The sequence below is a fragment of the Trichosurus vulpecula genome, chromosome 1 (genome assembly GCF_011100635.1).
Source record: "Trichosurus vulpecula isolate mTriVul1 chromosome 1, mTriVul1.pri, whole genome shotgun sequence".
NCBI classification, from domain to species: Eukaryota; Metazoa; Chordata; class Mammalia; order Diprotodontia; family Phalangeridae; genus Trichosurus; species Trichosurus vulpecula.
The window spans coordinates 550,349,889-550,377,367 of record NC_050573.1 but is presented as its reverse complement, the minus strand read 5'-3'; the positions used below and the strand labels follow the sequence as shown (position 1 = coordinate 550,377,367).

Sequence of the window (27,479 nt, the reverse complement as noted above, 5' to 3'; positions counted from 1 at the left end):
GGATACAAAACTCAAAAAAAAAAAAAAAGAGTAAGGAATGTCAGTTCGGCTGAACTCAACATAAAATTAGGTGTTGGTTCAGCCCAACTGGTGCGAACCAGCTGAATCCCACCTCTGTTTATATATCACAAATGGTTCATCAATTCCCCAAATTTATAGATAGTCCTTCAGATTTCCATTTTTCTCACCTCAAAGAGATCTATAAATCTTTTTGTACATTCTTAGAATTTGTTTTGCTTAGCACTAATAAATACCTTAATCTGTCATCCTTGTAATTTCCCCTCCTCCCTTTCCCCCTTTACCTGTTTCCCTATTGAGTGAAATGTATTTCTGTACTCAACTGGGTATCTGTGTATCCCTCCTACTTTTGACCAGTTCAGATGAGAGTGAGGTTTAAATGTTAGCTATTCTTCCATCCTCTCTTCCTTGTTTCTATTGGTATCTATTTGTGCCCCCTTATTATGGGAAATAAAGGAAGTTAACCTTCCTTTCCTTTTCTCTCCTTTTTCTTTCCTAAATCTTGTGTGATCCTAACTATGGCTCCCCAGTATTTGAATTCTTTCTGACTGCTTGCATTATTTTTAATTTGACCTTGAAACTGGATTTTGGCTGAGATGTTCCTGGCAATTGTCATTTGGGAGTTTCTTTCAGGAAGTGACTGGTGGATTCTTTCTATTTTCACTTTGTCCTCTTGTTCCAAGAGATCTGCATAGTTTTCTTTTAAGATTTCTTGAAATAGGATGTCTAAGCTCTTTTTGTTGTTGTTGCTCATGGCATTTGGATAGTCCAATGATTCCAATTTTTTCTCCTTAATCTGTTTTCCAGGTAAATTACTTTTGCTATGAAATTTTCTTCTATTTTTTCCAAACTTTTGACTTTTGTAATATTTCTTTTTGCCTAAGTAGTCATTGGTTTCTATTTGATCCATCCTAATTTTCAAGGAGTTTTTTGCTTGGACAAGGTTTTTACACTTCTTGTGCCAAGCTATTAATTCCCTTTCCAATTCTTTCTTCCATAGCTCCCATTTTCCATTTCTTTCCTCAAATGTTCTCCTTTGATTCAAAAAAAAAATTTTTAAAAAGAGTTTTTTAAACTTTTACTTCATCTCTTTTAGGGATTATAGTTGAACTTTTTCCCAGGCTGTATTTTTCTCTGAGACTTTGCTTATAGGTGTTTTGGAGTCATTCTCTTCTGGATTTGTGTCTTAAGCTTCCCTGCCACCATAATAGCTCTTATGGAGGGACTGTTTTTTTGTTTGCTCATTAATTCAGTCTACTTCCTGACTTCAGACTTGATGTTAGGACTTGGCTCCACCATACTTTTGGAGAGATTTGCTCCTATTGCTGCTTTCTCAGGGTATTTATTGACTGTTGTGTTATTCTAAGAGCTCAGGGACAGCTAGGAACCTACAAGCTTTCAGTACTCTCAAAGAGGTATGATTCAGGTCAAAGTCTAATTGCTGACCCCGTGGCCTGAACTCTTGGTTCTGATCAGAAGTAGAATACTTCTGGACTCAGCCCCTATACGCAAGTTGGAAAGCTCTATTGGTTCAGTGTGATGGAACTGTAGGTTCCCCTATGTCTGCAATTCCTAACTTGATTATTATTCTAGAGGCTGGGCTAGAGGCTATAAGTGGAACCCCAATCTACTCCTGGGATCTGAGCTGTTTACTTCTGAATGTCCTCCTTTCCTGATATGTGGCCTAGGGCCTTCCGACCTGGAATGCTACCCCCATGGACAAATCTCTGTCTCAGTTTACTCTGGATCTGTAAACCAGAACTGGGTAATGGGCAACAAAATTGCCAATTGGCTCCTGTCACCACTGCAGTGCTCCAGTATGGGTCAAGTGGCTTCCTGCTATGCATCTGGATCCTCTTCTTGTTCTGATGTAAACATTCTCTCTGGGTACTAGTGTGCTCCACTTAGGCCAACCCAATCTTCAGGGTCAGAAAACCTCTTACTCTGTCAACCTGTGCCAAGCTGGGCTGGACAAATGACTCACTGTGATTTTTTTATTCCTGGATTTCCCATCAGGATTCCATCTGGCACATTTCTAGGTTTGGAGGAATTTTTGTGGTTGTACTGCTACTGCTCCACGATCTTGGCTCTGTCTCCCACTTATATATTTTATATCCTCCACTAAAATTCTATTTTGATACCATATTATGGCATGGAGATGATACTAGGTTCTCAAAGGCTATGCCAGTGGACTATGGGCTCTGGTAGGTCTTACCAAGCTGAAGAGGCTTTGAGCTCTGGTTTGGTAACAGTTCGTATATCTTTTGTCCAAGGATTAGCCTTGCTAAGTTCAGAGAGACTTATCATCTGGTGATTATTTGCATTACTTTGTCTTTTGTGATGCATACTTACATATATGTATATTTTCTCCTTTGATAAAATGCAAGCTCCTTGAGGGCAGGGACTGATTAATTTTTGTCTTTATATACTCAGTGTCTTGTACAGATTGAAGCTATTCAGCTTGATCCTCCTCATTTACTCCCTCATCATCCCAACATATTACTGTCCATTATGTCATATATCCTAACATATCACTATCCACTCCTTCTTCCCTCTGGTCCCAGAGGGAGGGCTATTGTTTCTTCTCTCTAAAGTTAATCCTGATTCCAGCTCTCCAGGTCCTATGCCCTCCTGGCTTCTGAGGGATCTTTCTCAAACATGTATACCATAGGCAACTAGATGGTGCAGTGGATAGATTGCTGGGCCCGGAGTCAGGGAGACCTAAGTTCAAATCTGACCTCAGATACTTACTAGCTATGTGACCCTCGGCAAGTCATTTAACATCTTTTTGCCTCAGTTTCCTCATCTGTAGAATGGGGACAGTGATAGCACCTATTTCCCAGGGTTATTATCAAATAGGACAATAATTGTGAAGTTTTCAGAACAGGGCCTGGCCCATAGTGAGCCCTCTATGAATGCCAGCTATGGTTTTTATCATCATCATTCTTATATTCCCTCTCTTTTCAACCTCTATCCTGCCATTGGCTCTTTCTTCTTTGCCTTCAAACATGAATCGGTCTTCCACTGTCAACCTTCGATTACCCTATTACTCCCTCAATCCATGATCCTATTTCTCTCCTTTTCGGAGTCTGATGTTCCTTGTCTATGAAACGGAGACAACAAGATGCCTTAATTCCCTTGTAATGTACAAACACAAATTGATTTGCAAACTTTAAGGTGTTAACAAATGTCCCATCAGCAGTATAATGGAAAGACCATCTGGGAGTGAGGAGGATCTGGGCTCAAGTCCTGTCTGTCCCTTCCTACATATTGGCTGTGTGAAACCTTGGTAAATCTCTTAATCCTTTAGTGCCCCAGGAGGATCTCCAAGATCATAAATGGTAGAGCAAGAGGTGATCTGTAATGATAGGGAGAGTTCCCTAAACCAATCTCATATCAGTTACGAAGATGATATTGAATGTTGTTTATACTTGCTGCTTCCGCTTTACTCCCTGCCCATTCCTGCCTAAACTTCTTAGAATCTGACTCTCATCACTACTTTTTCTTGTGTTTAGCACATGGCAGACACTTAAGAAGTATACAATGAATGGGTGTCTTACTCTGAAAACCACAAATCGTTTAGGGTCAGCATCATGGGATTCACTATAAACAGATGCTCTTCATTCCACATCTTTGCAGCCTTATATTCTTTGTTCCATGGCACTGGTGCTCGAATTATTCTTTGAGGAAACACTCGGGGGATGTTGGCAATAAAGAGTCTTTCTTTCTCCAGTGGATCCATCAGGATATAATCAACTATAACCAAGAAAATAAATACAATACTCTGTCAGAAATGCCCAGGTCCTCCATATCACCATCTTCAACAAGAAATTGTTATTGGTTGCCTCTCTGCTGGTAAAACATTCCTTCCTCTTCTTCCCCCATAACTGGTTTATTGGCTTATATCTCCTGGCATTGACTAAGCTGAAACATTCATCCTGGGCATTTTTTTTTTCTTTCCAGAGGAAACTCAGAAGAAGTAGGAGCAGATCTTTAGGGCTTAGAGTAGAGTGAACCTAAGGCTGAACCACATTATAGAACTTAGAACACAATATGTTAAATACAGGGGGGAGGAAATACATTGGGGGTGAAGAAAATACCTATTGGGGATGAAAAAAATACCTATTGATTGAGTACCCTTGGAACCAATTAGATGACTATTTGATAAAAGTAGTAAAATTTTGCATGGAATAAACTGGATGGCTACTATTTTGCCTACATTTAAGGGTGAGGGGGAGTTTAAATGAAATAATATGGGAGAATGGAAAGGTGTTGACTCTAGAATAGGGGTTCAAAACCTGGGTTCGATGAACTTTAAAAATATATAGCTTGATAACTCTATTTCAGTACAAAATGCCCCAAAAGTCTTGGTACAGTTTTTAAGCTTTAAGCTATAAAGGCTTAAAACTGTACTGAAACTTTTGGGACAACCCATATTTTATAGCTTAAGCTACAATGCGCATAATAACAACACTTACCTCCAAAAGGTCATTGGAGGATTAAATGAGATAATATTTGTTAAAAGCATTTATCACAGTGCTTGGCACATAGTAGGCTTGATATAAATGTCTGTTTACCTGCTTATTCACCCTGTGTAACTGGCTTCCTCTGTAATCCTATGTATTTTGGTTTATGACTCTAATTGCCAAAGGGGTCCATGACACAAAAGGATATTAAGAACCCCTTTTCTAGAGTCAGACAACCCGGGATCAAATTCTGCTTCTGTCTCATTACCTTTGTGCCCTTGGGCAGGTCATTTCATGTTTCAGAGCCATAGCTTCCTTATCTTTAAAAAATGAGAATGCTGGACTACCATGGCCTTTGAGGTTCCTTTCCAGCTCCAAATCTATGACCTATATATTTGTTCATTTTACAATAAGTTGTGCTCTTCAATTCAAGTTGACAAGCATTTATTAAATGCATATTATGTGCCTAGGCACTAGTGACACAAAGGAATGAAAGAAAATCAATCTCTACTGTCAAGGAGTTTAAAGTCTACTCAGTAGAAGTAACATATACACAGATAAGTACATAAAATGTAATTTCGATAGCAGACCTCTATCTGGGGAATGAGGAAAGGCCTCATGCAGAAGGTCATCCTTGAGAGGCAGCTAGGTGGCGCAGCGAATAGAGCACTGGCCCTGGAGTCAGGAGGACCTGAGTTCAAATCAGACCTCAGACACTTGACATGTACTAGCTGTGTGACCTTGGGTAAGTCACTTAACCCCTATTGCCTTGCCTTCCCTCCTCAAAAAAAAAAAAAGGTCATATTTGAGCTGAATATTGAGGGAGTTAAGGTGAGATGAAACATTCATGAGCTACAGAGGCCATTCTCTGAGAGTAAATGTCTTAAGTCCCCAGGGGATATGGCAAACTTAGGGGGCTTAGTGCATGGGTAATGTTTAGGTTATAACTGCTCTAGGTCAGAATCAGAAAGGTTTGGAGGTGGAGGTGGAGGTGGAGGGCAGAGTCAGAATCTCAGTATTCTGGTTGTGCTGGAGACAAGCTTCAAGATTACCTGGAATTGGAAGGGTGGAACACAGCATCTCTCACCCTCTAAGCTAAGATTACTCACTCCTCAGGGTCAGGCCACAGCTTGGAGGTAACCTCAGGTCCCATTTTGGAGTCCACTGCTCTATTTTATCAAGAGCTTTTGGAATCTTGACTCTATAATGTGTTAGATATCTTTTCCAGATTTTTGTCATCTGTTACTTTCTTAAGTGTACCTTCTATGCATTATCTGAGGAATAAAGTATTAAATATGATATAAAAAAATTAAACTGCATAGGACCAAGCATAGAGTCTTTGCAGCACTTCAGTGGAGGCTTCCCTCCAGTGATATTGAGATATTAATGACTACTCTTTGAGCTCAGTTCTGAATTCATTAAATTGTACCATCTTCTAGGCCAGTGGTTCTCAAAGTATGATTTGCAGATGACTGGGGGTCTGTGAGACCCTTTCAGGAGGTTCTTGAAGTTAAAACTATTTTCATAATAATTCTAAGTCATTGTTTGTCCTTTAAAATAATCCTCTTTTCCAGCTACACAGTAGCGCGAGGCTGGATTTTCTTTTCATACTTCAATCAAAACAACACATCGAACTAGAATGAATGCAGCAGCAGATATTAGAATCCAGATGCCTTCTTTTAAGCCAGACATTGGATTTGCCAAAATATGTAAAAAAACGCCATTTTTCTCACTAAATTTTTTTGTCTTGGAAAATGTAGGTTTTTTTCACAAATATATGGTATTTGTGTTATAATGGGTTTATTATTTTTAAAAATAAATTAAGAAATACATCTTTAAAAATGTATCAGCTTTCACTTCTAATATAGTAAATATCATTAGATACAAGCCATATGAACAAAAGCTCCTTGAAGTCAAGTCCTCAATTACTTTGAGTGTCAAAGGGCCCTTGATAATTTTTAAGCATATCTAGGGGTCCTGAGATCACAAAGTTGGAGGATCGCTGCTCCAGCCCACTCCTCTCCCATCATCTACACAAAAGCAGCATGAGAGGTTTTATCAAATGCTTTGCTGCAGTAGTTGCCTGATCCAACACCCTTGTTCTACCCATGAGGAAATGGCAGCCTAGTGACTTCGTTATGGTCACAAAGGTGGCAAAGCTAGCATTTGGACCTAGATTTTAATAAAAGGATTTGTACTGTAAAATTTGGATTCAGTCAAAAAGCCACAGTTAGGGATCTAGAAGGCCACATGTGGCCTCAAGGTTGCAGGTTTTCCACCCTGATCTAGGGATATCTAGATGGCTCAGTGGATAGAGTGCTGGGCCTAAAGTCAAACGGACATGAGTTCAAATCCAACCTCAGATACTTTGTAGTTGCGTGACCCCGGGCAAGTCACTTACCCTCTGATTGACTCAGATACCTCAACTATAAAATAGTGATCATAACAACATCTATGTAGAAGGACTGTCTTGAGGATCAATTAAGAGAATATTTGTCAGTGCTTAGCACAGTGGCTGGCACATTGTGGGCACTTCATCAATGCTCATTTCCTTCCTGCTGACCATACTAAGCCGTGACCTTATTTGTCCTATGATTTACCAATATCCTTCATGAGACTCTGGTAGTAGTCTTGGCTATTCTCCTCCACAAGGCTTCTTAGTAAGGACTCCAGGTTGGGATTCTTTATCAAGTGCAACGGAATAAGCTTTAGAATTCGTTCAAATACGTCCTCATCCTGCTGCGCAATCATGTCTTTCCGAACTCCGTGAACCACATAATAATAATATCTCTGCCAAGAACAAAACAACAAAACCAAACAGCAACGACAGCTTTAAAAAGGAAGCCAGCGATTGCATGGATTTATTGAAGCTTCCGCACAACCGAACTGAAACCACTGATGATCTTTCTAGGGAAGTTTGCCCTTAGACTTGGGCCTCCATTGTTTTTAACTTCGTTCCCCCTTAATGACTCTCCTTTCCTTCCCCAGGGTCACACAGCTAGTAAGTGTCTGAGGCCAGATCGGAGATCAGGAAGGTGAATTTTCCTTACTCCAGGCCCAGCACTCTGTGCTCTATGGCGCCACCTAGCTGCCCCAGTTAAGTGTCAAGGGAGCAGTTACTTCTTACTGTTCTGATAAAAAGGCTGACCAGCCATTCTCCTAGTCTGCAGAGTACCAACTAAGAGCAAAGGGTCTTAAACAAAAGCAAAGAAGCTTTTGGTTGGATACAAAGAAGCGCTTCTTGGGAATCGAGGAAGGGAAAGGGAACAAAATGGAGCCCACCTCCAAGTCTAACTTTGAGGGCTCGGATTCTTTTTTTGCCCTTTCCTTTTCTTCTTGGATCATCACATCAATCTGTTCTTCTGGACTCATTGGCCGGCTTCCAGGGACGTCAGAAATATCCATTCCTGAGACCATCGAATTTGAGCAAATGGAAGTCCGAGTCTTAATGGGTAGTATGCCTCTGAAATAAACCCATCCTCTCTTAGTGATCTATTTTGGGTTTTTTAATTGAGTATTTTATTTATCCCCAGTTCCATGTAACAACAATCTTTAACATCTGTTTTTAAAACTTTGAGTTCCAAATTCTCTCCCTCCCTCCCTCCCCATCCCCTATTAAGAAGGTAAGCAGTTCAATATAGGGTTATACACATGTAGTCAAGCAAAACATGTCCATAATAGTCATGTTGTGAAAGAAAACATAGACAAAAAAACCTCAAGAAAAATAAAGTGAAAAAGTAGGCTTCAATCTGGATCGTGTCTGATCCAGATTGATCTGGATTGTCTGATCGTGAGTTCTTTGTCTGGGGATGGACAGCATTTTTCATCACAAGGCCCTCAGAGTTGTCTTGGATCGTTTTGTTGCTGAGAATAGCTAAGTCCTTCACAGCCGATCATCCTACAATATTGCTGTTACTTTGTACACAGCACATTACACTTTGCATCAGTCCATGCAAGTCTTTCCAGGTTTTTCTGAGAACATCTTGCTCATCATTTCTTATAGTACAATAATAATCCATCATAAGTGATCTGTTTTTACACCAAGATATCATGTTATCACATCCTACCCTCTACAGACTGACTAGGGTAATTATGTACAAATTGCTATGCAGGGCCACCTCTGCTCTGTACCTTCTAACAGAATATTTCTGTCCACACTTATTCCCTATGTTGTATATTCCTGTATGATAGGTTATTGAATGTCTGCTAGGCATCCATGTTAATGGCTTGTTGGATCAGCTGCACAGAGTATGTACCAACAAGACTAAGGTCATTTATAGGAACTGATGCTGAGTGAGGGGAGCAGAACCAGGAGAACATTGTACACAGTTAAACACTGTGCAATGACCAACTCTGATAGACTTGGCTCTTCTCAGCGATGCAAGGTGCTCAGGCAACTCCAAAAGACTCACGATGGAAAATGCCATCCACATCCAAAGAATTACGGAGTCTGAATGCAGACTGAAGCAAACTGTTTGCTCTCTCTCTTTTGTTTTGTTTCTTCTTTCTCATGCTTCATTCCACTGGTTCTAATTCTTCTTTGCAACATGACTAATGGGAAACTATATTTAATGTGAATGTATATGTAGAGCCTGTATAGGATTGCATGCCTTTGTGGGGGGAGGGGAGAGGAGAGAAAAGAGGAAGGGGCAGGAAATTTGGAACTCAAAAACTTGTGGAACTGAATATTGTAAACTAAAAATAAGTAAATTAATTTAAAAGAAAAAAAGACTAAGGTCATAAGCCTAAGCCAGCTCGTTTCCCTCTACCCCTTGTCAATAGACAACAACTCCTAATTCTAGCCAGCTATCTCCCAACTGCATGGAATGTAGTTGATCATAAGGAGAACTGTGTGATAAAGTGTGGGTGTGTCAGTGCAAATCAATCTCCACTACCAGAAAATAATTCAGAATGTACTTTGGCTGGCTACCATCATCTTCCTACATGAAAGGGAAACTCATGCAGGATGCATCAGGCCAGGCTTGGGTAAATGTAACGACGTTGAGACTAGGAGAAAGTCATTCATTACATCTAATCTATATTCTTTCCACTATAGTCCAAGAAACTCATTTGATCTACCACTTAGGGAATAATAGAGAACAGTACTTACCTGGCTGGAAAGGGTGCCTCATTCTCTCTCTCTGAGGATTCTAATAACTTACTAGAAAAATAGAAAAAGGAAATAAGTTTTGTGAGTGAACAATCTAAGGGACACTTCATCTCTGGTTTCTAGATGGCCTAGTATCTGAAACCCAGGGACCCTGGCCAGGATTAACCTTACGGCCAGGAGGAATAAGTAGCCACCAGCATGATTTGAGGCATTGCTCCTCCTGCCCTGACTGTCCCCCCAAATTTCCTCTTCCTATCTGTCACTGAGGACTAAAATCCCACTATCATAGGATTTCTCTGATGTTATTCTCTGATAAAATAACGCAAATAACTGCAGGAAAGGTAACACATCAAGCCATTTGTTAGTAATTTATATGCCTTAGTGTGTATGAGTATGTCAGCTCCTTCCTACAATCAGAATGACAAAACGAAAAATTGGAAGTATATGAAGTGTTAGATATTTGAGGCTAGATGGAGAGTGGGTTATACTTATTTTAATAATTTAAAATAGCAGTTATCAAACTGTGGTTTGAGGAGTCCCTATATCCTCTCAGTGGATCTGAGAGGTCATTATCGTTTTCCTGGTAATGCTGTTTTAATTTCTAATAGAGTAAACATCCAGAGATATGACCCACATGAATAAAAGCTCTTTTGGGGGTTGAGACCTCAAAATTTTTTGAGAGTGTCAAGGGTTCCTGAAACCAAAAGTTTGAGAACCACTACTTTGAAACACTGGTAAGAATATATCATATGCAGGGAATAGTTCATATTTATTTAGCTTTTCAACATTTTCAAAGTGCAGTACTCACAACCCTATGAAATATAGAGCATGAGTAATATTATCATGTTACAGATAGGGAAACTGGGATTCAGAGAGTATTCATACCTCTGGGGAATAAAATCCACTAGTTAGGAAATATCAGAGCCAGGATTCAAACTCCAGCCTCTTCTGACTCTTAAGTCTATCACTTTGCCTGTTACTGCCACATCCTACCCTGCATCGCCACCAGGAAGGTGGTATGGCTTAGTCTGCAAGACCTGAGATCAAGTCCTATCTCTGGCTGTGAGATCCTGGGAAAAGCCACTTAGCTTCTTGGTAGCCTAGAAAAATCTTTAAGACTATAAATTGCAGAGAGTGTACTAATATGCATGACAGAGTGAGTTTTCTCATTGAGAATTCCCTATACCAATGAAATCATAATGAAATCCAGTCAAATCTGTATCTATATCTAGATCACCTATATCTATAATGAAGGCTACAATGAGGCTGAGGAAGGAGAAAGAGACCTCCTAAAAGGTGAGGCAGGAAGGTAAACTTCACCTATTTTACAACTGAGCCTGAGATCAGTCCTGTCCAAATGTGGTAGATTACCTGGAATGGTCGATTTTGCTTCTGGGTGAAAACTTGACTCTCTTTGCATTGGGCCCATCTCTTGAAGCTGAAAGCAGAAATGACAAAGACATTGATGACAATGAAGTAGCTTAGGGCCATATCACTTCCTTCCTCTCTTCTGAATTTTCAGAGCCACAAACAATGCTATGTGCAGAAATTAGGACGTGCAGCATGGCTGACTGAATAAAGAGCCATCCTGGAAGTCAAGAAGGCCTGGGTTTCAGTCCCATCTTTGAAACGTAGTGGCTGGGACCTTAGCAAGTTAATTAACTTCTCGGTGCTCAAGGCAACATTTTTTTAATGGTATGTCTTTTTAAAAATAATATTTTATCTTCCCCCTCCCCCCCACTAAATGTAAGAACAATTTTTAACATTCATTTTTTAAAGTTTTGAGTTCTAAATTCTATCCTTCCCTCTTTCTCCTCCTCCCTCCCTGAGACAGTAAGCACTATGATATAGGTTATATATCTGTAATCATGTAAAAAATATTTCCATATTAGTCATTTTGTGGAAGAAAACTCAAACCAAAAGAAAAATGAAAAAAGGGAAGTGAAAAATGACATGCTTCAGTCTGTATTCAGACGCATCAGTTCTTTCTCTGGAGGTGGATAGCATTTTCCATCCTGAGTCCTTTGGAATTGTCTTGGATAGAGGCAACACTTAAGTTGTGGATAAGGCAATGGCCTTCAATGATAGAGAAGTTCCTCAGCCCCAGAATTCCCTTTACCAAGGAGATGACCACATCATACCTATCCCCTGATGCCTACTGAAGAAACCTGGATAATCTACTTAACCTAGTGCTCATATGCTCCACTAAAGGGGATTTCCCTTAGAAGAACTTCTTACAACTATGAGATCACTGGGCAGGAGAAAAAAAAATCGCAACAAAGATGGCATGATGTGAGATTATGTCCAGAGTCTGTCCTAGAGGATAGACAGAATACCCGGGGATTAACTGGAAGGTGTGGTGGTGTGGAAGGAAGCAAACTCAGAGTCAGCAGAAGTGAGTTCTGGTGCCAAGCCCACCACTTTCCTGGTTGAACACATCTCCTAATATCCCTGGATCGAAGCTTCCTGCTCTGTAACCCAGGGCCAACAATACCTGCCATGGCTACTTCATTGGAGGTACTGATGGAATCGGAGGATGTGTGTATCACAAACTGGCAAAGTACAAAATACTCTATAAATAAGAGAAATTATAAAGAACAACTAATCACCCCAATCTATCCTCTATTTAGCTATCAAATTGATCTTCCTAAAGTTCAGGTCTGATCCTGTCACTGATGGCCCCTCCCCCACCTCCCTACCCAGAAGTCCTCTCCCGTGGGACAGCTAGGTGGCACAGTGAGTAGAGCAGTGGCCCTGGAGTCAAGAGGACCTGAGTTCAAATCTGGCCTCAGACACTTGACACACTTCCTAGCTGTGTGACCTTGGGCGAGTCACTAAACCCCAATTGCCCTGCCTTCCCCCCTGCAAAAAAAAAAAAATCCTCTCTCATTCAATAAATTCCAGTGGTTTGCATTACTGCCTGGATCAGGTTATATAAAATCCTCTGTGTGGTTTTCTCAGCCCTTTATAACCTGGCCTCTTCCTACCTTCTCTAGGCTTCTTACACCTAACTCTTCTATCTAACTCTATCCAGTGACATTTGTCTCCACTCTGTTTCTCAAACAGACACCCCATTGCTATCCCTAGTGCCTGGAATTCTCTCCCTCATCTCCACCTCTTGGGTTCCCTGTCTTCCTCCAAGTCTCAGCTAAGGTCCCACTTCCTGCAAAAGGCCTTTCCCAGCCTTTGTTTACCTTAGTGCCTTCCCTTTGAGAGTACCTCCAATTTATCCTATATCTATATCTATATCTATGTCTATATCTATATCTATATCTATATCTATATCTATATCTATATCTATATCTATATCTATATCTATATCTATGTCTATATTTATATCTATATCTATATCTATGTCTATGTCTATGTCTATGTCTATATCTATATCTATATCTATGTCTATGTCTATGTCTATGTCTATGTCTATGTCTATATCTATATCTATATCTATGTCTATGTCTATGTCTATGTCTATATCTATATCTATATCTATGTCTATGTCTATATCTGTGTCTGTGTCTGTGTCTGTGTCTGTGTCTATGTCTATGTCTATGTCTATATCTATATCTATATCTATATATGTATGTATGTGTCTTGTTTGTAGAGTTGTTTGTATTTTGTCTCCCCCATTAAGCTACGAGCCCTTGAGTTTTGTTTTCTGCCTTTATTTGTATCCTTACTGTTTGGCACATTGCCTGGCACTTAATTAAATGCCTGGCAATTAATAAATGCTAGTAGACTGACTGAAGCAGGGCTGGATTAAGAATTTAGAGCTGTATGTATAACCCTTTGTAAGGGCCTGAGCTGCACTTCCCTAGTATTCTGACCCACCTCTGTAGTCTGTTCCAAGTTTGAGCCTGAACCTTTACTTCCACTCCTTCCAAAGCTGATTTTACCTTGTGCTGAACTGTGGCCAGGACATAATTCTAACCTTCTGGTGTCCTTAAGTCCACAGTTAACTTTTTCTGCAGCAGAGGAAAAAGGGAAACCCTTAACTCTGCCCAGAAAGATTAAGGATAATAAATTAATACATTTTTTTTAAACTCTCACTTCCTGGAATGCCAAATCTCAATTCCTTTTCCACTCCTGTACATCCTCATCCTTCACTCAGCGGCCAAAGTGATTTTCCTTGAAAGCAAATCTGACTATATCATTCCGCTACTTAATAGGCTTAATTACGCTAATGCCTCTAAGGAGGGTAAAATAGAAATCTTTCTGTTTAGCTGTAAGAACCACAACTTTTCTACATTTCCTTTTGTAAAGGTAAAGGCCCAGACATCTTGATTAAATTAAGCACAAGTAAACTAGCTTTTTATAAAAAAAGTAAGCTCAGTATGATTAAGTCTTTAATTGGATGTGATTGGTTGCACGAGATAAAGGCATGCCTCTTGGGTTATATATGGAAATAGCACCTAGTTTAAAGTAGTCTGTCAAATGCAAGAAGACTCCATATTTAGTGAGGAGGATTACAGGTCCCTGAAAGTGAATCGCCACTTCTTTCCTAATATCTGTGTTGTGATAAGAGAGCCATGGTCCAAGATCTCTTAAGAAAAAGCACCTGAGTATACAGAGATGGAGCTGATGAGGTTATAACTTTGTATTCCCTCCAAATATTTGGAAGGCCCAGAGGTCTCACTGGTAGCAGCATCCACTGAAGGTGGTAGCAATGTCTGATATTGTATTTGCATCAGGAGTCAAAAGATACTTTGGGGACAAGGTTGACATGTCAGGGAAAGGTAACATCATGACTTCAAGGGCACTGACCCTGAGAACCCAGCAGAGTTACACAACATAACCTTGTCCCTACCATTAGAATACAAGGTCCTTGAGAGCAGGGATTGTTTCAGTCTCTGAACTTGTATCCCCCACACCTGCCATAATGCCCAGCATGTAGTAGGTACTTAATAAAAGCATGTTGGTTAGTTGATAAACCCACACTTTGAAAATCCAGTCTAAGTGCAAGCTCTTCCTCTGGCTATCTTTGACTATTCTAGAGCTTGTGAATACTTTTTTTTTCTCATAATGAATAATCTGTGTGTGTATGTGTATAAATAGTACCTTATTGTTTCAAATTGTATCTCTCTTGTATTGTTACCTTACTATTTTAAGTGTACTCTTTTTTCTCCTTAGTAACTTTATAAACTCCTTGAGGGAGGGGGACCGGCTCTCCTATTTCTTTTGTATCTTTCACCAGGTAAGTACTGAGTACTTATATGCTCAACAGATATCATTGTATTATTTTTTTACCACATATTTTAAGTGTTTGGAATTTTAAAGCAAAATAAGTAACTTCTGCTTTTCTCACATCATTTCAAAGTATTCCTAGTCTTATTACTCCTAGAGCACTAGCCAACTTTAGCTGAATGTGTGGGTTTTTTTAAACAAAAGGTGTAAACTAGTCAACAAAAAGGAAATCCAACAAATTGGAGGATAATGAGTATGAAATTAAAATGATAAATTATGAAATTCATTTAGGATCAAAAGCCAACAGATGGATTTCATTTTCTAGACCAAATGAAAAATGTCTCTTTTGTAACCACTAAAAAGTAAATAAAGCTGACTTTCCATCATCGAGAATCAGTGAGGACAGGAAAATCAGGAAATTAGAAATTAATAATCAAAACAAAATGTATTTTAGCCTGAATTTTAACTTTTTCCTCCTACCTAACCTTTCATCAAAACTGCTCTGAAATCCCGATTTGCTCTGCCCCTCCTCTTCATACTCCTAATCAACGAAAGAGGCAAGAGGAAAAAAACAGTAAGAAAAATAAAGGGTCTAGATAACCTGCAAACTAGATAATAATTCCACATATAATTGAGAACTGCCAATACTGAGAGACTACATTCCTTTTTTTCTCCTTGAGAAGAAATCCCACTAATTAGCGAATGCTACATCACGTGTCTAATCATAGGATCCAAGATTTAGAGATAGAAGGGATTTTTAGAGGTCAAGCCCAAACCTGTCATTTTAAATATGGGGAAACTGAGGCTTACTGATTTGCTTATGGTCATACAGTGTCAGAAAGAAGATTTGAACTCAGGTCTTCCTGACTATGTCCAACACTCTATCCCCTCTATCATACATGCCCTTCTACAAAAAGTATTTGCCTAGGTATGAATTTTTTTTTTGCCAGAAATTCATCTTGAAAGTACCCCCACTATATATCAAATGATTTTATTTATAGCAAATAGATCCAAGTGTGGGAGAAAGTTATGGGATCATAGAGACAGAGATAGAAGTAAGCTTAGAGGTCTAGTCCAACTCCATTTTCAAGTGAAGAAACTGAGGGAAGGAGAGGTTAAGCGGCCTCCCAACGTCATACAGGTCAAAAGCAGGATTTAAATCTAAGTTCTCTGTCTGTAAATCCAGCAATATTTCCACTGTATCCTGGTGCCTCTGAGGAACCCATGGCCAGTTTCATTCAGATCCATAGATCATGGTTTGGCTCACCCTACTCACACCTTAGCTTTTTGGAGAAGAAATTTCTAAGGGAATCTAGATTAGCAGGATCTGGAAGTGATTTCAAACCTATATGTTCCAAGAAGGGAGTTGTGTCTTGGGGATAGAGGACATCAAGGGGCACAGGATCACTCAACTATGGCTAAATCTGTGATAGGGTAATGCAAAAGCCATAAGAAACATGACCCTTTGGGAGGGAAGGCCCAAAGTTCAAAATGAAAAAAAAAATAAAGGAAGTGGATTACCTAATACATAATTTCAGATAGAATTGTAAGAAGGTGGGACAGTCAGCAGAGCATTTTCAGAAGGAGAAATGAGGATGTCAGATAGGCAAAGTATCTTTGGCTAAGATCAGTCAGAGGAAAGAGGATAGTTTCGGCTGTTAACAAGAGTGCAGTGCTAGGCTATCTCATGCCTTCTCCCTGCACTCTCCCTCCTTCCATGAAAACACTAGCACCATCCAATTTTATTCAGAAGCTAAAAGATACCCATTTTGGCTTTCTGACACTCCATTCCAAATGGGGTGATGATGGTGACAGGCTGGTAGATCTTCAGCAGGTCCCTCAATTTCAGGTCTCGAGCCGTCATGGAATAGTTGTTAGCGATGGAATCACTGGGACCACGATAGTGGATTTGGTCCTTGAATGGCACAGCCTTAGTCCATGACGTCCTTTGCATCAAGGGAGGGTAAAAGCTGTGCGACATGACAGTCTAGATTTGGAGAAAGCCAGAAGAGACATAATAGTAACGACTCATATTCACATAGCACTTTACATAGTATGTGATCTTCTGGAGAGCAGGGACTATCCAATTTTTCTATTTTAAATCCCTAGTGCTTTGCACATAGAAAGCATTTCATAAAAGCTTCTTTTCATTCATTCATTCATCAAACACTCTGACTGGCCATCTGTTATCCTTTTCCCAACCATTCATGCCCTTTCTTTGACTTTCTTTTTCTACTGCAAACCAATCCACAGTAGATCTTAATGTATCAGATACTGAAGCTTAACACCTTTTGTACGAATTGTTTTGCTCAACTCCATCTTTTCTAGTAGGGTAAGGGGAAAGCATGCTAGATCAGGAGTCAGAAGCATTGCCTACCTTGACAAATTACCTACCTGTCAAAAGGATACTGTGTAAATAAAATGGAAATTAGTTGGGAAAGAGCTTGGAAAGTCAAGAACTATGTAAATAGAGTTGTTATTACTATAGCATATTTTATAGTGCAAATAGATCTGGTCTTAATTAGATATGTCTGAACAAGTGTATCAGCCAATGTCTCTAGTCCCCAGGTGCCTAGCCCCATGCTTAATCAACGTTTGTTGAATGGTAGGACCCATTAGAATAGAAATTACTTTAGAACAGAGACTGTTTATTGCTTTTCTGTTCCCACCCAGTACCTAGCACAGTAGTTTATCCATAGCAGGCATTTAACAAATATTTATCCAATTGAATGGGATAGAAATTTTTGATCATGTGACAAGTATCCATCCATGTTATTTCAGAATTGACAACAAAGCTGTTCAGATAACCATCATTATTTCTGAAAATAGCACTGATAAGCAAGTGTGACTAGTGAAGAGTGTGAACCTTTGTGGCATTGCTTGTGCGCCTAGCTTGACACTTTAAAAGAGTAAGAATAACCTCTGAGTCCCAGCACATCATCTCATCACCCTGGGTGGGGGTGGGGGGAGGGCTCGGGGGACGGGGAAAGCAGCATTTCTACAAACAGACCTTGTAGAGGTCAGATGGTTCTTCATTGGCAGATCGAGGCAGAGGTGGCAACTCTGGTCGCATCTTAGAGTGGCTCATGTGATGTATGGAGTCATTTCTGGTGGACTGCAGAAAATGAGAACAAAGATTCTTTTAAAGGATGAGGATATGTTTGTAGCACTCTGGCTGGTTGGGGGAAGAGGGGAGTAGGAGGAAGGCACAGACACATCACCATTAGGAATTATAGACATTCAGCTCAGTAGGTATTTTTATTTTTAAATCCCCTCTTTCAGGGTTCTTCCTAGAAGATCTTTCAGATCTTTTTTTAGTTTCCGTAGTCATAATGGTTAATGGAAGTTATTGCCAGAAAGAACCTAAATTTAGAGGCACCTTCCAGGTTTGAAAAGCAAAGTCAGGGGCTGACCCTGTTTATTTCATTCCTCCCAAGCTCATGCTGCTGGGCAAAAGGTAAACTCATTTTTCTCCTCCAGCTATTATCCTATGACTTTCTTTCCTTTTTCAGTCAAACTCCTTAGAAAAAGCTTTCTACACTCATGGCCTTCACTTCCTCTCCTCCTCAGCTGTTTACAAAACTGGCTTCTGACTTAATCATGCAACTGAAACTCAGAAATATCTTTTTTAAAATAGATTTTCATTTATATCTTTTATTTGTACATCATCTCCAATTTCCCTGGTATCCTTTCTCCTTTCCAGAGAGCCACCTCTTAAAACTTTTTTTTTCAAAAAAGGAGAGAAAATAAATTCAGCAAAATCCAATCAATGCATAGGGGGAAAAATCTGACATTATGTTCAATGTTCCACACTAGTGGACACCTTTCCCCTCCCCCAACTTATGCAAAGGAATAAAAGATGTCTTTTTATTTGGAACGTAAAGGAAGACAGTAGGTGGATATGAAGACGGAGGGCATTCAAGCATCCACTGCCATTCTTTCAGCCTTTCAGATTTGTAAACTTGGCATTATTTTCAACTTTTATTTCTCCTTAGCTCATATATCTAATCAGTTGCCAAATCTTGCCATTTATCTACAATATCTCTTGTATCCGACCCCCTCTCTTCACACAACCATCACCTTAGTTTAGGCCTCTCTCCAATGCCCTAATAAGTGGTCTCCCTGCCTTATTCCCTCTCCACTCCAACTCATCTGCCACCTGGATAGCAAAGTGATTTTTCCTTAAGCATAAATATGACCATGCCACGCTCTTATTCAGTAAAATTGAATAGTTCCCTATTAGCTGTAGGACCAAAATAAATTCCTTAACTTGGCTTTTAAAGACTTTTCACAACCAGGACCTATTTTTTTGAGCTTAATTCTTCTACCTTACTACTTTTCCTGCACTCTACAGAATCACCAAACTAGGTTTTTCTTTTCCTCACATGTCGTACTCCATCTCCCATCTCATGGGTCATCTTTTGCATTGGTCGCCTCTTATTTCAGGCATATACTCTCTCTTTATAGAATCCTTCTCTTCTTTCAAGACCCACTTCAAGCATGATCTTCTACATGAAGTCTTTCCTTTTCTCCCCAGCATTCAATTTCCTCCTTTTCAGCTACTTTGTATTATGTTGGATATATTCTGTGTTATTATATTTGTAATTTACTTACATATGCATATCTCATCTCCCCTGTTAGAATGAAGGTTCTTTGAAAGTAAAGATTATTTCTTTTTCATTTAATCCCCAGTGCCTAGCATAGTACATGGCACATAGTAGGTGTTTTACAAATGTTTGTTGATTTAGTGAGAGCTGAGCACATATCTCCCAAATAATTCCCTCTACAACCAACTCTAATTGGGGCTGACTGTATCTCTGTCTATAGTGTGTTGTCTCTTAATCTGAAGTGTGACTAAATGGATTGGTTTTTAAATCTTTATTGTGATTCACACATGTGATGCCTCTACTACTTGGTTTTGCATTTCATCAATGTGAATAGTAGATTCACTAACACAGATTTCACCCCAAGTATGACTGAATAGGTTGTCTTTAAGATTTCCTGGGACTAAAAAAATTCATCATCCTGCACTCAACCTGGTCATGAGACTCTCCAAACGTCACTAGGATTGTTATCAGATGACAGGCATGAAGCTTCTCTCCAGGTGCATCTGGAAGCCTTGAAATGTTGGCAGGACCTTTTAGAATCTATGCTATTCTGGCATAACCTTTGAGAATGCAGAACCACCTTTGTACCACCCCAAATCCTGAATAGTACAAGAGTAGAAAATATATCTGGTGCTGAGTTTGAATACCTTTGTGTAGGGTAGTTTAACTTGGCCTCATGAATTACACCAAGTATTGGCAATCCAAGCCACTTGGGCCAGCTGACACTTGCTGCCTTTCTGCCTACCCAACTATTATCCTACCTCCTCCAGAAGAGGTGGTTCAAGCGCCATCAATGCTGCCCTAGATCCACAACTTCTCAAACCCCAGTCACAAACTTGGTATATCACTTCTAAAAGATTGCTGACCCTGTAATTCCTTAAGCAAAACCATGCAAATGGTTTGCAGTTTTAAAAACTCTTGAGCCTTGGAGCTTTTATAAACAAAGTGGAAATGGTACTGTTCATCCAGCCTAGTTCTTTCCATTTGGAGTGTAGGGACCTCAGAGCTGGATTTAAAAACCTCTGTTTCTCTGGTACTACCCCCAATGCCAGGCAGCCAAGTATACAATATCTCACAGTGTTGTGTGTGTGTGTGTGTGTGTGTGTGTGTGTCTTTCTCTTTTTTACTACTAAAAATAAATATGCCTCTCTGATAAACAGGCATGAAATCTCCCCAGCTAAACCTAATATGCCAGCTAGGCCCCTACTACCATAGTGACTACATGAAAACAAAAAATTTGGGCAGCAAAAGCAAGTACTGTACCATTCAAGGAAGATTTTTAAAATTGCATCCTCAGTGCCCTAAAATCACATGTGGCTTCTTTCAGAATCTCAGAAGTGAGGTATCTATTGTTAGATGTTATATGTTAGAATAGTCTCCCTCCCTCCTCCATCTTTCCCCCACCTCCCTAGTGAGAGTTTTCCATCAATGGCAGTCTGTCCCTTGCCCTAGATATACATCTAATTCAAAGATCCTGATTAAAAGGATGGTTCACAAATATCAGACAATTGGAATATCTGCTTCTCTTCCGACAATTGCACCTCATGCTAATAGCACCATCATAATGTGGGTTAGCCATCTCAGAATGGAAGCTTTAAAAAAAATTAATTTTCAATCTATACCTGCAGCTTTTGTGGCAAGCCCTAAAGAAATCTGGCTCTACGTACTAGGGATCTAGTGACCCAAGTCCAAAACATAGCAACAAATCATGGTAGTCATAGCTCACCAGAAACAATCAGACTGGGCCAGTCAGGAAGGTTCCAACATAGTGGCCAGTTTATGACAAGGCCACAAGAAAAATGTTCTAAACACAATGGAAATAGAATTAAGGATCATATGGCAGGATGAATAAGCATCCTTTAAAATCCCCGCTCCACTCACCTTTTCAGAAGGACATTTACAAGTTGAAAAATTCATGATGTCCAGACAAATGGGCTACCTATGCTGAGTCAACAGACAACCCTTAGTATCTGAAGGCAAATTTCCATGGGACAGCTCCAAAATGCCCCAGTCTATGCATCATAATGGAAGCATCACAGACAATGGATTTTTCAGGAAATTCTGCCCATTAAGGCTGTCATAGGTCCTGGAAACTTGAGTGAATCCCTAGGAGGAGAAATGGGAAAAAAAAAAGAGACAGAAAGTAAAGAAACTAAGAGTTTGTCAAACTTCCTCTTTCTTGATCTTTCACAATTTGGCCAGAGCTCTTTTCCTTCCCTTCAGGTTATCTTGGTAAGTCCACATCCAGTTTAGCCCCAAGATTGGTGAAAAAGTATGAAGCAGCTTCCTCTGGCACCTCAGTCAACCTTTCTCCCCTCCCTCCACACCCTTCTCCTCCCTCAGCTTTTTAAAAGCTAGAGTTTCATTTTCTCTTGTCTTAGGGCTGGTAACCAAGGCTACAGCGTCTGTTACTAAGGGAAGGGGAAGCTATTCCCCTCCTCCCTAGGGGACACTGGGGAACTTGACCTCAGCATGTGTCCCAGGCCTCATCCGTTGTTATACAGACCCCACTCAGGCCAAGAGAGTATTTGGTGCCAAATTTGAGGGCATTATCCCGTAACAGAGAATGAATGACAACAAAGTATGTAATTCTTACTGTGGTTATGATTTTGTAAAAGAAACAGACTTCAAAAGTTCTACACAGCCCCACAGTAGTAGATGAGTACAGACTTGTACATATACCCACTAACATGTTATATGGTGACCACATTTACTGAAGATCAGGTTATGATTTGACAAATGACTTTTTTTTTGACTTGGAATTTCAGTGAACAATCTTGCCAAAAGATGAAAAAAACCACACATAAATTATTCATTTTACAAACCTCCTCCATTGTAGTGTGGTCCCACGGGAAAAGTTCTGACTCTGGAGTCAAAGGACCTAGGTTCAAATCCTGCTTTTGACACTATCTATTGGAATTAGAAAGTCAAGTTAAAGTTAACCTTGCCCAAGGTTGCAAACAGGATTTTAGTCATGGGTTAAAGATGTGTACACTTCAGTCTCACATTTTCAATTGAAACTGCCTTAGAAAATCTAGGACTGCATGGTCATTTGACTCATTTATGTACAGATTTGTTGTCATTCAGTTATTTTTTCAGTTGTGTCCCACTCTCTGTGACCCCATTTGGGGTTTTCTTGGCAAAGATACTGGAGCGGTTTGCCATTTGCTTCTTCAGCTCATTTTACAGATGAGGAATTCAGGCATACAGGGTTAAGTGACTTGCCCAGGGTCACACAGCTAGTAAGTGTTTGAGGCCAGATTTGAGCTCAGGAAGAGGAGTATTGTTGACTCCGGGCACACCACCTAGTTGCCTATATACAGATTTACAGGGTCTACCACCAGCTTGTTTTCCTTCCTGATAATAAACCCCTCAAAAAACATTTTGCCTTGACTTCTAATAAACAAATTGTCCAGCTCCAGGAGGGCCATTCAAAAGTAGAGTGTAAGAACCCCCTCTCAGAAGGGCACTTTGGAACACTCCCTTCCTGCTGACAGGACCCATATCTCTGCGCTCCCCAATGCAACACCACCCTTACATGAGTTATGCTCTGTTAGTGTGAATGCCTGAGTTGTATGTTGCATCCCCTTTTATTCTCTTCCCTGCCCCCTCTTTTCCATTGCCATAAACCTTTGCGTTGAACTGATTCCAATTGTCTTGCATATTATTCTCAGCATCCACACTCATTGAGGATTTGTTTTCCCTGATGTCCCTGACTGTCCCGTGGGCCTTTCCTTAGACAAACTGGGTACCTAGACAAGAATTTAACCTATTGACAGCTGCACCTAAACTAGGTAAGTATGACATTGTGAGCCCGGTTGCAGAAGGCAAGGGTTAATGTTATTGTTCAGTCATGTCTGACTCTTCATGACTCTGTATGGGATTTCCTTGGCAAAGATACTGAAGTGGTTTCCCACTTCCTTCTCTACTGGATTTGGGCAAACCAGTTAAGTCACACGAGGTCACACAGCTAATGAGTGTCTGAGGTCAGATTTGAATTCAGGTCTTCTTGAGTGCAGGCCCAGTGCTCTATCCACTGAGTCACTAGCTGCCTCCATGGGCTCCAAGGGTTAATAGCAGAGCCCTACATCCTTCCAGGAGGGATTCCCTTATGCCTGAGGACTGTCTCAAAACACTTACCTTTCAAAGGACATTATTCGAAATGTACTCCATTTTTTCTTTTCTTTCTTCTAGTTCATACTCTTTAATGGTGTTCTAGTAGATTTTTAAAAAACTGGCTTTCTTGGGAAAATGTACATATGACACACTTTTAAATTTAATCTGCATGATTAACATGGTCTCCATAACTTTCTTAGGTCCAGATGATCAATGAAAAAATAAATCAAGCCCTGATTTATAGCATTTGCTTATTTCCCAGATATAAATGCTCCCAATGAAAATTTAACAATCAGCCCTTGAGAGCTACTTGAAGCCAGTTTACCCCTGACCACTTAACTAGCTTTGTGGCTTTGGAAAAGTCACTTAACTCTTCTAAGTTTCCTCATCTGTAAAGTAATAAGTTTGGACTGAATCAGGGGTTCTTAGCCTTGAGTCCACAAACTTTTTTTTGATAATTGTATTTTAATATGATTGGTTTCCATCCATGGGTTTCACTGGATTGTCAAGGGGATCCATAACATAACATAAAAAAAAAAGATGAGAACTCCTGGTATATGTCATCTTTATGGCCCCTTCCAGCTTTAAATTCTATGAATTTAAGAAAGAAAAAACAAAAACAAACCTCTAGGATCTTCATTTGTTTATACACCCATACTGATACAAAATTTCTATTGTGTGAAGTAATGCTTAGTTAACAAGAGGACCACTAGTTGGGAGTTGGAAGCCCCTTGGTTGGACAGCTATATGATTTTAATAACATTTGCTGTATAATGGGGGAGAAAGGTGATGGTGCCTGGCATAAGTGCATACTCCCATCAGTTAGCTAACATGGCATTATCTAAGAGTAGTAAGTGAGGAAGTTGCTTCCAGGATACCTGTAAAGACTGGAACATCAATGGACATTCACTGACTGGTTTCAATTGGCCTGCCACATGGTTGGGAGGAGTCTTTTCCCATTGGGCTGTGTACCTGTTAACTGATGAAATCTTCAGAAGGGTCTGTGACCATTGCCACAGGGGGCAAAGATGCCTGAGGGAGGCCAGGTTAATTCTTTGACAATGGCTTCTAGTGAAAGAACCATGGACCCTTCCCCTTGTGAGGCCATGTGGCTCCTGAGAAGCAGGCCTGCTTCTCTGATCTTTTCATTCCTTTCTGTCCAGGTTCAATGTGTAGTCTATAATCTGGGTCAAAAGCTCCAGTCATGGGGATCTGAGAGTTCAGGAATCCAGGACAGGCATTGCAGTCAGCCCATCAACAGCACCCTGGGGAGCATGAGTCCCAGACTCCAGCTCAGCAGAAGCCAACAGCAATGTTACCTTCAGACATGAACTTGGTAGGACAGATACTATGTAGGACTAAGATAAATTGTAAACCTACCCCTCCATCCCATTCCCCTCTCTGGGTAGAGGTGGTGTAGCAGAATTATCCACCCGAGGTATTAGGGGAAAATGTATCTGTGTGAATAAATGTTCCTTTGTAAAAGCTAATTGATATTAAGTGGCCAAATAGAAGTAGGATACTAGCTTTTAGTTCCTAAGATGGAGGGGAAACTGGGACTTGAGCTGAAGAGAGAAGAGCCAAAGTCAACCATGTTACAGCTATATTGAGATCTGATTTGCAGTCTCAATTGCTGCTCATTTCTGCAACACAAAATCAATCACCTTGGGACAGCTAGGTGGCACAGTGGATAAAGCACTGGGCCTAGAGCCAGGAGGATCTGAGTTCAAATGCGACCTCAGACACTTACTAGCTTTGTGACTCTGGGCAAGTCACTTAATCCTGATTGCCTCCAAAAGGAGAAGAAAAGCAATCCCCTTGCCTCCAGAGTCCCATTTCTTACTCACCGTGCCTTTAGAATCCTCATGTACTCTGGCCCAAAGTGAAAAACTGGAACCATCCAGACCCTCTTGCATTTATCCCTCCAATCTTTTCTGTTTTTTTTTTTAAACTGAAAGACTTTCATTTAACATTTTTAGTTTTCAGCATTGATTTCCATAAGATTTTGAGTTGCAAATTTTCCCTCCATTTCTATCCTCCCCCCCAAGATGGCATATATTGTGATAGCCCCTTTCTCCAGTTTGCCCTCCCTTCTATCACCCCAACCCTCCCCATCCCCTTTCCCCTTACTTTCTTGTAGGGCAAGATAGATTTCTATACCCCATTGCCTGTATATCTTATTTCCCAGGTGTATGTAAAAACATTTTTTTAAACATTTGTTTTTAGAACTTTGAGTTCCAAATTCTCTCCCTTCTTCCCTCCCCACCTACCCTCCTTGAGAAGGCAAGCAATTCAACATAGGCTGCACATGTATCGTTATGCAAAACACTTCCATAATAGTCACCTTGTGAAAGACTAACTCTATTTCCCTCTATCCTATCCCATCCCCCTTTATTCACTTTTCTCCCTTGACCCTACCCCTTTTCAAAAGTGTTTGCTTTGGACTCCCTCCTCCCCAATCTGTCCTCCCTTCTGTTATTCCTCCCCTTATCCCCTTCCCCCAATGAGCGTGTATGTTATTCCCTCCTTAAGTGATGAGAGCATGATTCACTCATGCCCTTTCACGTGCCCCCTCTTCCCTTCCATCATAACTGCCTTTTCTTGCCACTTTTATGTGAAATAATTTACCCCATTCTATCTCTCTCTTTCTCCTTTTCACAATATATTCCTTTCTTACCCCTTAATTTAATTTTATTTTTTAGATATCATCCCTTCATATTTAACTCACCCTGTGCCCTCTGTCTATATATATGTATATTCCCTTTGGCTACCCTAATAGTGAGAAAGGTCTCATGAGTTACAAATATCATCTTTCCATGTAGGAATGTAAAGAAAACAATTTAACTTTAATAAGTCCATTATTGATTTCTCCTTTCTGTTTACCTTTTCATGCTTCTCTTGATTCTTGTAATTTTCTATTCAGCTCTGGTCTTTTCATCAAGAATGCTTGAAAGTCCTTTACTTTATTGAAAATCCATATTTTGCCTTGGAGCACGATACTCAATTTTGCTGGGTAGGTGATTCTTTGTTTTAATCCTAGCTCCTTTGACCTCCAGAATATCATATTCCAAGCCCTTCAATCCCTTAATATAGAAGGTGCTAGATCTTGTGTTATCCTGATTGTGTTTCCATAATACTCAAATTGTTTATTTCTGGCTGCTTGCAATATTTTCTCCTTGACCTGGCAACTCTGGAATTTGGTGACAATATTCCTAGGAGTTTTCCTTTTGGGATCTTTTTCAAGAGGCGATCAGTGCATTCTTTCAATTTCTATTTTACCCTCTGGTTCTAGAATATCAGGGCAGTTTTCCTTGATAATTTCTTGAAAGATGATATCTAGGCTCTTTTTTTTTTGATCATGGCTTTCAGGTAGTCCAACACTTTAAAAATTATCTCTCCTGGATCTATTCTTCAGGTCAGTGGTTTTTCCAATGAGATATTTCACATTGTCTTCCATTTTGTTTTTCATTTTTTTGGTTCTGTTTTATAATTTTTTGATTTCTCATAAAGTCACTAGCTTCCACTTGCTCCATTCTAATTTTTAAGGCAGTATTTTCTTCAGTGGTCTTTTGGACCTCCTTTTTCATTTGACTAATTCTGCCTTTTAAGGCATTCTTCTCCTCATTGGCTTTTTGGCGCTCTTTTGCCATTTGGGTTAGTCTATTTTTTAAGGTGTTATTTTCTTCAGTATTTTTTTGGGTCTCCTTTAGCAAGTTGTTGACTTGTTTTTCATGATTTTCTTACATCACTCTCATTTCTCTTCCCAATTTTTCCTCTACTTTTATTACTTGCTTTTCCAAATATTTTTTGAGCTCTTCTATGGCCTGAGACCAATTCATATTTTTCTTGGAGGCTTTTGATGTAGGATCTTTGACTTTGTTGACTTCTTCTGGCTGTATGTTTTGATCTTCTTTGTCATCAAAGAAAGATTCTATAGTCTGAGTCCTTTTATGCTGCTTGCTCATTTCCCAGCCAATT

At 39.9% G+C, this 27,479-nt stretch overlaps 1 protein-coding gene across 1 annotated transcript in view; it reads right to left on the bottom strand.

The window, feature by feature from the left end:
- DNAH3 (dynein axonemal heavy chain 3) overlaps window positions 1-21,302 on the bottom strand; it is a 171,731-nt gene extending 150,429 nt beyond the window's left edge. The window contains exons 1-8 of the mRNA XM_036766518.1: window positions 21,267-21,302; window positions 17,789-17,893; window positions 16,543-16,765; window positions 10,966-11,032; window positions 9,595-9,645; window positions 7,767-7,947; window positions 7,085-7,274; window positions 3,579-3,774 (exon numbers count right to left, since the gene is read on the bottom strand). Coding sequence (XP_036622413.1) covers window positions 3,579-3,774; window positions 7,085-7,274; window positions 7,767-7,947; window positions 9,595-9,645; window positions 10,966-11,032; window positions 16,543-16,765; window positions 17,789-17,893; window positions 21,267-21,302 — 1,049 coding nt within the window. The remainder of the gene's footprint in view (window positions 1-3,578; window positions 3,775-7,084; window positions 7,275-7,766; window positions 7,948-9,594; window positions 9,646-10,965; window positions 11,033-16,542; window positions 16,766-17,788; window positions 17,894-21,266) is intronic.
- Window positions 21,303-27,479: the final 6,177 nt, after the last annotated feature.